This window comes from Acanthopagrus latus, chromosome 16 (genome assembly GCF_904848185.1).
Source record: "Acanthopagrus latus isolate v.2019 chromosome 16, fAcaLat1.1, whole genome shotgun sequence".
Lineage (NCBI taxonomy): Eukaryota > Metazoa > Chordata > Actinopteri > Spariformes > Sparidae > Acanthopagrus > Acanthopagrus latus.
Genome location: NC_051054.1, coordinates 19,616,545 through 19,631,513, shown reverse-complemented (window position 1 = coordinate 19,631,513; position 14,969 = coordinate 19,616,545). Strand labels below are relative to the sequence as shown.

The 14,969-nt window shown below is 40.5% G+C and overlaps 1 protein-coding gene across 3 annotated transcripts in view; it reads left to right on the top strand.

Moving 5' to 3' along the window:
- The window catches only part of si:dkey-288a3.2 (protein phosphatase 1 regulatory subunit 37), a 65,392-nt gene that overhangs the window by 1,072 nt on the left and 49,351 nt on the right, over window positions 1–14,969 (top strand). For all 3 annotated transcript variants that reach the window (XM_037072601.1, XM_037072600.1, XM_037072602.1), the window contains exons 2-3: window positions 1,869–2,244; window positions 3,631–3,731. In XM_037072601.1, coding sequence (XP_036928496.1) covers window positions 2,085–2,244; window positions 3,631–3,731 — 261 coding nt within the window. In that variant the 5' untranslated portion in view covers window positions 1,869–2,084. The remainder of the gene's footprint in view (window positions 1–1,868; window positions 2,245–3,630; window positions 3,732–14,969) is intronic.

Here is a 14,969-nt window from a genome sequence, read left to right as displayed (position 1 = left end):
AGGGCTGCTCACTACATTAACACACATGGAGGGCACAAATTAACCGTGGGCCCCCATTTTCCCACCAGGCTCTCATTGTGTACGCAATAGGTAGTTATTACACATCAGTTTGTCGTAACTTGATTAAAAGAGGTTTTATATTATGAAATAAAAATGATGAGGTTAAAACTTAAATAATAAAAGCCTAAGTCCATCCTTCTTTTCTTCGCTTAGAAGATATGAGCTTGAAGGTAGAAGATGATGCTTATGTATTATTATTAAACCTTAATGTAGAGACTATGACAAGGATTACGCAGGATTTGTCGGTGCTGAGGTACCTCAGCTCAGTACAGTTTATACTGTGTGGAGGTTCAGATACTTTACACCTGTGTACATTTCATCAGTCTTAAAGTAACCAGTATTTGGGTAATGACTTACTTTTGTAATAAATTCATTTTATCAGTAACATAAGTGTTATAAAGCGTTGATAAGATATTACTACAGTTATGTCATGTACATGCACATGTTACAATCCATGTTACTGACACACAGTGAGCTGTTGTTTCTTTCAGAGCCCATCACACCAATATGAACATGTTAATCCAGGCTCTGTGTGTTTAATGTATCCAAGCCTAGAAGTTCTGTGTTGAGACTGAAATGAGCCTGATGATGAAGCCTGATCCTCTGAGCACACTTTAACTTACAGTGTTCAATCACAGATGTCCGTGCAGTCCTTGTTCTGTGGACTAAAATAAAAAGAGATGTTTCTCTTGTCATGTCATTATAGACTACATTATAGAAGCTATAAATCTGTTGTGTTTCATATGACTGAGCCTGCAATTACACATATTTATTCATATCTCATATTATATCAGACTGGATCAGCCTGCTCATCACTGTGTCCAAGGACATTCTTTTATTTAAGAAGATTGCGGCTGTTTAATTGTTCAGTAGAGGTTTTCTGGACATTTTGTTGAAAGAAGCTAAAAAGTAGTGTCATGAAAAGACGGCCTCACTGAAGACGCTCATGTTCTCTGTGAACAGTCAACTGAAATGAACCGTTTGCAACTAATGAACATGAACGCATCTTGAAGTCCCACGAGGGTTCGATACTTATTAAAAATCTAGTGGTGGGAAATGTTGCACAGCCTAAGGAGAGTTTTCAGTCAGAAGTGACAGACTCAACCCAAGGCATCATGGGATTGCAAGCGGACGGCTAATAATCATGCTTCCAGCGACAATAACTGTTTTCAATACAGAACATGGATAAATAATCACCAAAGTCAATCATCGCCGGATTAATCATTATGGATGTATTTACAAAGTCTTCAGAAAGATACTGCAGTCCACGATTGGATGACAAAACTGCTGAAATGCAAATGATCGCAGCAGATGCAGAACGGTACAGTCTTTAACATGCAGCCTTTCATGTGGCATGGTTGACGGCAAGCTGGGGTGGTAGTGTTTTCTTGAGCTAATTTCCCCCAAAACCCTTTTTGTGAAAGCATTTTATTTCATGCTAAAGAAATCAAACAGACAGAAGAAAAGAAACAAATGAATGCTGATCATGTTTCGGACTGCGAAAAATTAAAAATTCAAGTTTAGAAGTTCTGAATGTGAACTTGTTTTGATCTGAGTCTGACCTCTAAAGAAGCTCTTGTGTGAATATACACAACAGTATGCTGAAGTCCTACGCCCTTCGTGCCCGTCTCATTGTGTATGTTCTTCTCATTGTGGCTGTAAATGCTGGATCCAAATAGGCATGTAAATGTGCAAAGCCTTACGTATTTTGAATGTGTCATTCGATACAAACATATTGGGTTTCACTTGCAACCCGTTGCACAACTCATGAATAAAATATTGTTCCTTTTGTGTCTTGTCTTTCCAAGTGATCACGGAGTGGAGAGAGCTACACTTCACATCCAGGAGGGCTGGTGGCACAACTGTTCGTACCTGAACTGTCGAACACATTTCTGCTCCCTCTTTAAATCTGAATTCATTCAGAAACTTTTCGATGGCTTCCAGACACGCTTGGCTACGTTCGAACTGACTCTTTGCCTTCAGGTTCCAGTTGAAAGCTTAATATCAGCGCCCTAAACGGAGGGATGACCCGCTGTAGTGACAATGATGAGCAGAGCGACGATGAAGCAGAAAAACCCAACAAGAACCAGAAGAAGAGAAGTAAAGGAGAGAAGCATGTGTCTTTCCCCCCTGATGAAAAGATAGTGTCCGGCTTCGCTGAGCACATGAACACTGACAGAAAGGGTAAGCTGCTGTTTAACTTTGTGTTGAGTTGAACGTGAATCTCATTTATATCATGATAGTAACTTGATTTCACTTTGGTAACCTTTGGACATCTGCATTTACATTGCCCTTTTTTCAGTCATACATTGCTTAAACACTGTTTCCTCGTGAAGTATATACAAAAACTGTTTCTGCCATTCTTGTGCCACTAGCAAGCTCATAGATTTTAATCTATGAACATTGTCAAAAAGTTGATGCAAGAATGGATGTGCTGGAGGGACGGGGGACGCCCTGCTGTGCACACTGCTGCATTCTTGCTGCCTCACAGTGAAACAACCCACACAGCAGCACATTAGAGAGTTTCTGATAGAGATTTGGGAGGCATGGAGGATTTCAGCTGTATACGACTGCACTTGTGCTACTCATGCACATTTTTTAATTATGCTTGTGTTTTTGTGGTGGCTGGTTTGTATTACAAACAGCCAGCGGTAGTGGAGATACAGCAGACCACCAGCTGTACTTTCCACAGGAAACACACCGTCATCTTAAGCTAGCTGAGTGTGTTATGGGGTTTAGCTGCTGTTAGACAGTTAATTTTTGCTTGTTTATGCAGCAATAGCTAACAGTTGCTTCTCACTGTATTCTCTGTCGTCAAGTTGTCGGCTAACCCTAACCCTTGGATGCTGTCTTAGCTGGTTGGTTGGTTACTCTAGCAGTAGTAGACGTGCCCTCTTTTTACTTAATCGTCAGTGTTAACTGGGAGCTCACAGTGACCCAGTCAGACTGTCAGATAAGTTCCTACAAGTTCCTCCATACCTGACGGTTTTCCAAGAAGCTATTGATTTCAGTTTCATGGGGACTTTAAATGACGAAAGTGAGAGACAATTCCTGGAAATGTCCCTTTACCTTTACAGGGTCTTTTCTGGCCCAATGGCTAACCTCCATATACATATATACTCTGTATACATATGTATATAGAAAAAACAGTTAAAATCAAATATTTAAAGACTGTCCAGGTCTGTACGTATCATCTCCAAAATGTATTTAACTAAAAGCGACTGAAAATTCAATCCAGGTTTTGAAGGATACACAACGCTCTAAATGTTTAAGTGCTTCAAAAGTGAAATGCTCTGTTCCCTCTCACATCTGGAATTCCCCATCCTACAGAGCTATGGTTGATAAATCGAGATGCCTGATTTGTTGATTTATTGTTCAGACAGATAATTATGTTCTTCTCACTTCTCGCTGACTGCCTTCTTCCCTGTAGTACACACAAACACACTCAGAGCATCGCACAGTTTACCGTATGGCATTTCTGAGGCCCTGAAGCACTCTTGAATGGTGGCTGATGGCAGACTGGGAGGGAGAGGCATTAAATAACTGAATGAGTGTATTCTTCTATTTTAGTTGACAGCTGCATCACCTTGACAGAGGTAATGGTGGCCTACCAGCAGAGCTGCAGCAGACATCAGGTCCAACCCAGGGAGCACATCCTGCAACAGCTTCAGGTACACCGCTTCACAGATCAGTCTTTGACACTGAACAAGAAGGACCTGTATCTGGAATGATCCAATACTATTCAGGATTATGGATCTGGCACATATCTGTAACAATTACAGAGAGTATATAGGAAGATCTGATCACAGCCACATATTTGACATCAGGTGGATATGATGCCTGTAACATGTCCCTCAGCATATCGCATTTATATATCACAAAGATTGCACACACGGCAAAATGGCATCAACAGACTTTCAGGCATTTGCACATACTGAGAGATCCAAAGAAATGCGATGATCATTTTCACTGATTTGCAACACTGACATGGCGGGTCAAATATTTGATTTGATGATCTATGTTCTGTCAGTAAATCATTAGGTAAATCAGTCATAAATCAAACATCACAAAATTGAAATGACTTGAAAAGTTTGCTTGACATAATTTAAATCATAATACAGCCTACAGGGTTGAGCGCAGTTCGTTGAAGTGTTCGTGCAGATGTGGCTCTCTGAACGGAAGAAAGTAACTGTTTTAGGTGTTTGGCAGGTGGATAATTATGCATACATGTGTTGGATGAACTCAGAGTTTACAAGTTCTCTATTAACTCTAAACATGCACCACAACAGAACTGTATGAGCTGTCCTGTACTTAAAATGCTTCTATAACTCCTTATGTTTTCACATGTTTGAATGCATGCATGCACGTGCACTCGCAGTATGTGCAAACAGACATATCGTATATAAAACATCATGCCTGCTGTGTGTGAGGAGTCACATGTGTCTGTGTGGCTGAGTTGTCCTTCATCACACACGGTACATATACATGTGTGGGACTTCCAGTAAATGATCTTATTAGTGTATGTACGCGTGTAGTCCTCTGTGGCCTCTACACCCAACACAATGTGTGTGTTTGTGTGTCTGTCCATACCTCCATCCTTCCTGCCCCAGTCTGTGGTGGTGCTGTCACTCGATACAGACCATCTCCTCCTGGAGACTCTTCTCGAGGTCCTCTGATGAGACCGTCTTGCTCCTGTCTACAATAAATCATTAGATGAGTGCTCAGCTCACAACAACATCATGCGTCCTCAAAGCGCGGGTCAGAACCAAGGCTCAGCATGTGGCTTGAACATCTGTTAGTGGGCCACCTTTACACAGGTGATTATAGCTACTAGTTTTGTTCCCGCCGCAAGGGGTCGCAAGATTTATAATGTGAGTCGCGAGAAAAACAGCAGTTGACAAAATCAATCTCGCCTCAGCGTCGTCTGCCCTGGAGCCTTCAGTCGTATCACGTGATCATCTTGAGCAGATGGCGCTGTAGATGTTACATTGTTATATTTTTTTTTCAGTCAAAATACTCAAATGAAAATCAGGCCAATAACCATTCCGATATAATGAGAAACAATCATCTTAATTCAAACAGTGACAACAGATCCTCATGATACAGTTCTAAGCTTCAGCCTGACCGAACCTGCACAGTGAAATACTGTTTTCAAAGACGTGTGTGCAGCGCGGTCCTTTTTATGCAACATCAGCAGCTCTCCTCATAAAAGGACTGTACCACGCAGTGATATTACAGTTCTCCAGAAATGATCAATATTAACACTATAACCTGCTGCAGCTTCACACACTGTCACAGCATATCCAACCGCAATCTCAAGGTTTTATTAAAACAAAGGCACCTTCATGCAACAGCACAAGCTTTCACACACACACACACACACACACACACACACACACACACACACACACACATGCACACTAAAATCTCTTGGATAATTTGAATGATTTGGTTTCATCGGCCTGGATCAGGGTTATTGCCGAACATCAACATCATCTCCACTCAAAACAAGAGGCTAAGAGCAGGTCAAATGCAGGACTTTTTTTGGCTCGTAATACTGTTAATAATATCAAGGTATGTATTGAACCGTGGGCTAATTGTATTGTTGCACCCCTAGTAAGCTGTTTGTACTGATCGAGGTTGTTGTAGGCAGAACATGAGTATGTGATGTTGAACACAACCACACACACAACCAAGGCTGTGGCAACAAAATGGTGGGGAAATTTTGTTGACCTACCAACTGACTGAGCAACACACACACACACGCACACACACACACACACACACACACACACACACACACACACACACTCGCCCTCTCCAGTGACTTAAACTCACTTATTTTCTCTTTGCCGTACTTGAAACACACAGTCTGCCATTCATAATTTATTTTATGTACATAATAACTTAGAGCAGCGATGTTAAAGAACGCTGCTCTCCACCCTGCACCCCCACCCGCTTGCATAAATTTTGCTTGAGATCAAGGAGAATTATTTGTGGAAAATTAGAGACTTAGCAGTGCTTACATTAAGCATACAGCCGCTGTATTATCTCTGAGGTGCTAATGAATCCGGGTTGCATTGGAAAACGAATGTAGGTGGTCCTCCTAAAAGAGTAAAATATGTATAGTTAGGCATTAGCTAAGAGGGGCAATGTTTAGACCAAAAGGGCTGCATGTGAATGAATCCATAATAAGACGATGCAAAACGAAACGACAAACACCTAAAGAGCAAATTTATTAAATTAGGTCTTTTCAGGCGAGGGGCGATTCCCCCGAGAGCCAGCGTTGAAGACTTTTAAAGCTTTTTTTTATTGCACCCTTGGGCCCCTTTGCACTCCTTTGAAATGCTGTAAGTGGATAAAACAGTATTGCTATTCGTGACATCTTCATAGGGCTGGTACTGGTGAACAATAATAGAGCCAACCGGGGGTCTAAGGCCGCCGTGCTTTAACTGTCTGATTCCACTGTGAAGTCTGTGTCTCTCCTTTCTGTTTCTGTTTGGCTCACTCTGTAATTAGAAAGGTAATTGAGATGATCAAGCTCCATCTCTACACGACTATTTTGGCACGAGGAAAGAGCTTAACTGCAGTCATTTATATTCAAATTAAGAAATAACTGTGAAACACATTATGAGCTAATACAGGTGGTACTGTCAGGTTGGTCTCTCCCACTGAGAGACAGGGACATTGTTTTGATTGATTGATCCGTCATTATTTTGGTATTTATGTTGAAATGAACAAAGTCCTTACACTCGTAGAGGACTGACTGAAAAGGTGTAGGCCACAGATTATCGGGCGTACCCTTCCCACAGTCCAGCATTTAAAGATATAGTATGTAAGATTTCTCCATTGAAATGTGTAAAAATGACCAGATGCGTGTGAGATCGTTTGTGTGTTGAGCTGTTTCTTGCATTATTACAAATGTTCCCAACAGTGCTCAAAGCAGAGAAATCCAGGGCTACACTCGAGCTAACGGTGCTCCTGTCTCCCATAGAGTGAGGAAGATAAGACTAACAGTGGATTCAGCTGTTAAAACATTACCTCCTCTGCGAACATTTATACCTGAACCAGGTCAGATAGAATCCCATCAGCAGTGATGATTGTTCAGTGGTGTGTTCACGTCCAGCAGATCATCACCGCGTTGTAACAAAATACAAATACAAAGTACTGTAGATTTGCCTTGTGAAGACAGAATCATGGGGTGTCAAACCATTCATCATCTGACAGGAGCTCTTTTTTAAACTCCACCAAGGATCTTATGTTTTCACTCATGTCCGTTTGTTGTTTTGTCAGCACAAAACCCAGTGAACAGATGTCCACGCAGCTCTGATGGAGCCGGTGTCTCGGCCCAGAATAGACCATGTTAGCTTTCAGTTCAGCTGTGGATGAAGGGACAGCTCCAGGAGTCTTGTCTCTCTTTAACATTGCATTTGTGACAATTCTGCTAATTCCTCAGGGAGCGATGCATTGAGCCTGATGAAACAGCCAGGTGTATTTAGATGACTGGTATATCTGAGGGAGTTGAATTTGATGTGGATTATAATTGAAATTAAAGGTTATTATTTCCCCACACAATGAAGATTGTAAGTCCACATCTGTGTCAGCTTTCTCAAGGTCTCCTATTAAACTATCCTCCCAGAATTTAGCTCACATACATCCGTTAAATGTATATGGATCAGCTCAATGTTCCTTCTGCTGTATTGTGTGAAGGGGATTTACTGATTGATTTATTTCAATATACAGTGAACAAAAAAACAAAAAAACAAAAAAACAAAAAAAATTGTTTCTGGGTTTTAAGTGAAGTATTCTCCAAGCATCCAAACACAAAAGGATTATAAATCAAATGCACTCAGACTATGGGTTTGTATTCTTTCCATGCTGTTTGGAGAATAAGCTCTGAATTAGTTGCATGTTGGAAAGTCTTCTAATGAAAAGCTTAGTGGTTGTTTCCCTTGCAGATTATTCAGTTGAGTGGACTGAAGAGAAATCAATTACTACAACTTAACTTTCATTATTTACCCCACAGCTACAGGAAAAAAAAAAAAAAAATAAATGGCCTCCTTACATGACAACATGCCTCTCTTAAATTCATGGGGTCAGATTCAATACCCACAAATGTTATTTTCCCGAGATAATTCCCTCTGAAGGCTGGGGGAGGGTGAAGAGACAAGAGAAAATCTGTTTTTACATATCACCACCGCTTTCTCAGCTCTTTTGATTAGCATTAATGTTGCACTGCACAAGTCTGCCGGCACAACTGTTATGGCACACACACGCACACACACACACACAGCTATATCTTCCCCTGCCTACTGAACTCTAAGGGGAACATTTTTTTTTTCTTTTAAATTAAATGCATGCTGATTGTTATCCCCCCTCACTGTGGAACAGTCTGCAGCGAGGTAAATGTCACTAAGTAAGTGCCGCACTCTTTCCTTGGCGGTAGTTAGCGGGTTTTGCATGAAATATAAAAGCAGAGAGAGGAGAAGGAGGAGGCGGAAGAGTGTTCCTGCATGTGTCTGAATGTGAGGGCTTATCAGGAAACAGCAGGGGGACCGGACATATGTCGCTCCTCTCATTACAGCCGATAACGGGGCGGTTAGCGGCGCATTTGAAATGCTGTACAGTGGCAGCCGCCGTGATCACACGGAAAGAAGAGAAGCGGGGAGTGTGGGTCGGGACGAGGATCACCACGGGACCCGCGGCTAACGCACTTCAGTCTGTCATTCAGACGGCCTCGCGCTCACACACACACACACACACACACACACACTGTCAGACACAACATGCTTTATTTAAAACACACCGACTCCACAGCCTCTCTATTGTACTTTTACACCATTTTGCTTGGATGCCATTTGGGAAACAGCATGCATAACTGGAAAAGGATGTCTACTTGTAAAAGAGTCTCTTTTACATTCTCTGCCTCTAATTGAATTTGGAGCAGTTGCAGTTAAACTGAATGGCATGTGTGATGCACTATTGGTGGTGCACTATTAGGCTGAATTGAATTTGCATGGTTGGGTGGTCGCACAAGTAATATGAGTGCTTTTGTAAGTGGGGTAATATTACAGGCCTGGACCGACCGGTTCACACGGGGGGAGACGCTCCGTCACCAAAGTGGCCAAATGTTTCCCAAAAAAAAAAAAAAAAAAAATCATGAAATTAAAGTGGCTTGTTCATCATGAAATTGTCCTCACAGCTGAGTTGTTGTTAGCTGCGCTGGATCGTCCCTCGTTACTCCGTCACTCCCCCGAAAGACTGCAGTTGTAGCTCTCGGCCTGCACCGAGGGTCAGGTGAGCCACGTCACAGAGCAGGACTACGTTTAAATGCGTACGGGATTTTCTCACTTTCTGATCATTCAGTTAGTTTTGGTTTTATTTGCGGTTTTCACAAGTGTGTCTGTGAGTATTCTGCCTCCGTCCTACCAAAGTGGAGGAGATAATATTCTCCACATATACGCACTGTTGAAAATGGAAGTAGGTGGAGGATAATGAAGTAGGTCACTAGTTACATGTTTCAATGGCAAAGATTCACATACATTCAAAAGACACTCCCAAACTAAACGGGACTAGAGCTCGTGTTATGATCAGCCAGTGAGAATCAGCAATGAACTTTGACAGCTCCACACTGACACAGTTGGTGTTGTGTCTGCTAACAGAGCGACGGCCGACAGCACAACAGAGGCAGACACAGGTCGGATATCAGCACATCAGATTAATGTGAGCTGTACGTTGTGCTGGTGTGAACTGAGGGGAGAAGCAAACGAAGGAAACGATCGAAATACATAAATAAATGATATACACCGATCCAAATATCACTAGTGCCGCTGCCACTATTTACTGTGGGAATCTTCCCAGTGATGAACATGGAATTTTATGATTTATAATAAATGCATTATTGTCAAGCACTTTTTGTGAGACTTAATACAGAAATCAGTCTGTAGACTACACGACAAGCTCGTACATACACACTGACACTTGTGTACATGTCACACACTGTGCAGCTTCCAATCAGAATTATACATAATAGAGCACTACTTTGTAGTTCAGTTTTTGGCAACATTGTATATTAACCTTTTTTTTTTATTTTTATTTTTATAAATAGTAGATTTAGCTTTTACAATGCTATAATAAAAGGTTTAAAAACTACTCAATTGTTTATTAACAGTCAAATAAGTATTAACTATTAAATTTAAATAGCTATACATTTACCATTTCTAATGCTGGTTATGATAAAGTGTTTTCCTGTTTTTAGTCTCCTTCTAATTTATTTTATGTTAAAGGCTGAAGATGAATCACATCACTGGAAGTGTTTGTGCCTCAGGTGTTCACGCTTCCTCCGTCAGTCTGCTTCTGTTAACACCGATACACACAATGATACAAAAACATGTGCATGCACTTTGGTGGCCAGCTTGTTGTCATATAAATTCCTCAATTAAAATATTAATACGAAATATAAATATGAATAAATAATAAATAAATTAACCTGTGACGTTCAAACTGGAGTGGTATTTTTCACTCCCAGCAGGACGAACGCCGAGTGAATCACAACGTGACAAACTTAAAGAACTGAATCTAAAATTCAGCACACACACAAACAACCACACACACGCACACACACACACACACACACACACACACACACACACACACGCTTGCAAACCAGCGCTCAGCACTCAGACTGGAATGTGTACGTTATTTTGACATCAACCATTTAAGGGGACAGTATATTTTACACAAAGTGGCATTAATTAAGTCGCTAAATGCGCGCTATCAAATATTTCAAACGCAATGCGAGTGAACAAAGGGGGTGACAGAGGGAAATACTGTGAAAGTCAATTAGAATTTTATGTACGTTTTTAGATCTCTCTTTTTAAATGATGAATGAAGTTACTAATTTTGTCTGTGCTCTTTCTAGACACTGCAGCTTTAATTGCTAATTGTTAACAGCGAACGAATACATTTGCATATTAATTAGCTCCCAATTTACATTTTTAATTTGCTGCCTTCAAAGGGTGTGAGATAAAAGGTCGTGTTATTTTAAATAATTTATCCTTTATTGCAGAAAAGATGCTGAAAGGAAAATGTGTGTGGGGGGGTTGGTGATTTTTAACCCGTAAGAGCTCTGGAAAAGCATTTTAAAAATACATACAAATATATTTATTTATATTTTTCTGTCAGTTAATTAAACGGGGCTAAGGAGAAAAATAGTGCACTCACAGAGTTTTTTAATACAAAGCCACCCGTAGAGGCAGAGCAGCTCTGGACGGTTGAGTGAAGAATAGTGAATGCACCAGAGATGACTTCTGTGAAAGTCAAGTTTAGAAACCAGATCCCCCCTCTCTCCGTCTTTTCCTGCTGCCTGTGTGTGTGAGTGTGCGAGGGAGGGAGCGCTTTTCTTTTTATCACGCCATTTTGTCCTCTCTCCCTCCTGACACATCAATTGATTTGGCAGGCGACGCCTTCGGTTTCCATCTTTCACCAGCGGAGAGGGAACGAACAAGTTCAGAAATTCATTAAGATGAAAAACAGCCACCACTGTATTTCTTGTGTGGAGGAAGTGCTGCGTGTGTGTTTCCCTCTCTGTCTGCATATGTGTGTGTGTGTGTGTGTGTGTGTGTGTGTGTTTGAGAGTGTGATATGGGTAGCCAGCCAGTTGCTTCACATTCTTACTGAGTGTTGTTCATTGGCTCGGTGCCACAAACAAACGGCTCTCGCAGGCAGTCTCCAGCCGGACACCAGCTCACACTGACACCTTTTTTTTTCTTTTTTTTTTTCTTTTTTGCTGTTGTGACAGACCAAACAAAAATTCTGAGGTGACAGAAATGCACACAAAGTCAACACAAGAGATGAGCGGAGCAGGCTGGACATCACCACCCGAAACAACTTTTTCTTCTCGTGCACGAAGCCAAAAAAGATCCCTGACATGCTCCGCCCACCGCGGGCGCACAAAGGGAACAAACACAAAAAATAGACGAGACTCCTCAGAAAGAGGCGCGTGATGCTGCAGCCAAGTTCCTCCTAAATCTAAAGTATTTCAATGTTTCACACGGTACAAACTGATGACATGCTTACGATGAGTCACACGAGGAGCTGGAGGGAGCCAGAACAGGCCAAAACACATCTGACATTTAAGAGCTTTAAATCAAAACACCTTTTTGTAGATCATTAAAGCAGCTGCGTGAATTCATAAAGACGGCGATAACTGATGGTTTCACGACTTATTTTATTTTCATATGTGGTCAGTAATTGTGCTAAACACAGCGGGTCTAAACAGGTCAAATAGACCTGATGAATGTTTGACGTCTCGTCCTGCTGATGGAGGAGAGTGGCACGGAAGGAGAGCAGATCGACCAATCAGGTTTAAGAGGCACATCTGTAGTTTTCCAGAAGTCTAGAGCCGACACAAAAAAATATCGTTCAATATTTTAGAATACGTGTCAAGCATGTATGTGTCAGTGTCGCATAGAAGTAGGGAATAGGAGAGAATAAATATATTATTTATGCATATTTCTTATTATAATATTTTCTCAGAGTGCAGAAAAAAGTGATTTATGTGACGTACAAAGAAACCAATGAATGTTAATTACAACTTTTCTGATGTATACAAGGACAGAGAGGTGTGATAGGCCAATATCAACAATGTCACAATACACAATCTCGATATTTTTAAGTGGGAACTGGAGGATGAAATCAATATTTTTTTTTACCAAATACCTCCATATTAATAGTGTGTCAATACTGTATGGATGACTATTGGTGCTTTCACCAAAAAAATAACATGAGATTTGTGGTAAATAATCGTCAGTAATGTGGATGTGATGACAAAATGTGTAAAGGCAAGTGTTGGAGAACAGTCTGGAAACTTCACTATTCTTTACTGGTATGCAGCCACTTTAACACCAGACAACACTAACATACAGCCACAATACTCTCATAGCATGATAACAATATCATATTCATATGTTCCCCAGCCCTGCTGTGTATGTTCACTTAATAATTATGAATGAGTGTTTGTCACATTCATGGTACTTTTTTTGTCAGATTCTAGAGGGAAAGAGACTGAATACTAAAAAAAAGAAACAAAACTACATTATTGCAATTTGCTGTATTTTTAGGGATCAACTGATTAGAGAAAAAAAAAAAAATATATATATATATATCAAACTCAAGTGATGCAGCTCCGGTCCGTCCCGTCTGAGCTCACAGTGAAAACCTGCCTCAGTGATATATGTGGCGCTGTGTGTTGCAGCACGTGCACATACATGCACACACACACACACACTGCACCCAGACACACACTCTCGCTCTGTGGTGTAAATGAGTGTGGATGCGTGTGTGCGTGTCTCAGTTAAGATGATTACGGGGGAAATTCAACCACCTCTTCCAATTACACACTAGCCTCTTGTATACATAAACAGTGCAATTTATGTCCCATTGATCTGTCTAATTCTTAACAGGAGCACATTATGGCCAGCATTTTTTTTTGTCTCCCTCCCTGTTCTGCTCTCTGTAGCGCGAGAGCCGAGCGAGGAAAGCCTTCCAAGTCCTTTTGTGCTCCCCGCGTCCCTTTGAACAATGAATCATATTTAGAAGTGAGAGACAAAACAAGGAGCTGCTCACACACACAAAAAAAAGGCGGCATTTCAGTGAGCCAGCGACGATGAGCTGGTGCAGGAGAGGCAGTCAGAAGCCAGGGTCTGAGTGACGTGAAGAGGGTGACGGGGCTGAGGAGAGGTTTCTGAGGCCCCCCGTGCCCCACTCGCTTTTTGTTGACAGAACGACAGAGAGCGACTGTAAATCACTGCACACAACATCATGAAGTGATGCTGAAAACTAGCAGCTCATGAAATGTGGTGAACCTGTACCAGCACAAAAGAGCTGTTACACTTTATTATAACTTCATATATAATTCTAATAGTTTTTTTTATTATATATTCTTATTGAAATTGTTTTCCAGTATCTCTCTTTTATTGTCTCTGTTTTTTGAGACTCACTCTTGTGCTGCTACTTTTGTTCCCCCTGTGCCGCCGTGTGAGCTGCAAAGTTCTATCAAGGGCGATCAATAAAGAAACATCTTAGCATCTTAACAATCATTAATAAATGGTAAATTCATGGTTGATTGTTCATAGCCTTATTTTAAACTGCAGCTTTACAGTAAACATTCACTTAATAGATGGTTTGTTGAGCATTTCATTGTTTGTTAACAGTTAAACAACTACTGAGTTGTTTAAGTTTAATTACCTATAAATGTACCATTTATTATTTATAATTATTGTTAAGTGTTGCTAAAAGAAAGTCCCTGAAAATGTATTTTTCATCACATTAAAGGGCCACTGTGTAGTTTTTTTGTAATAAATCAAAACTCAGAATTTTGATATTTACAATATTAATGAGATCATAAAACAAAATCAGAAATATGCATTTTTCCATCAGTGAATAAACGAGCTGTTTGAAGCTAGAAAGGTGGCGGGGTCTGCCACATATAAACAAAGTAAGACAGTATAAATGTTGTTGTCCTTTAAGGTCAGTTTGTTTATTCACTTTATTAATTCATGAAAACAAAGAGATTGATTAGTTTGTTTGTTTAGGCAGAAAAAATTAAAATCAGCCAATGGAAATCTTTCTCTGCTCATCAACATTTATTCAACAAAACTACAGACTGCTCCTTTAAATTTTCCTGTCTATAAAAAAGGGGTGGTATAAAACATTAATTATCTTAATTAGCGTGATTCTATTTTTAAGTCACTATATAACTAGAGCTTATTAGCTCGATGCTCACACATGATGGCAATTGCCATTAACAGTATAGCAACAGCAGCAATATTATTTTAAAATGATCCAGTTGACTTAACATGTTAATTATAAAACCATGTGTGCTAAAACCTGCAGACATATACATCACT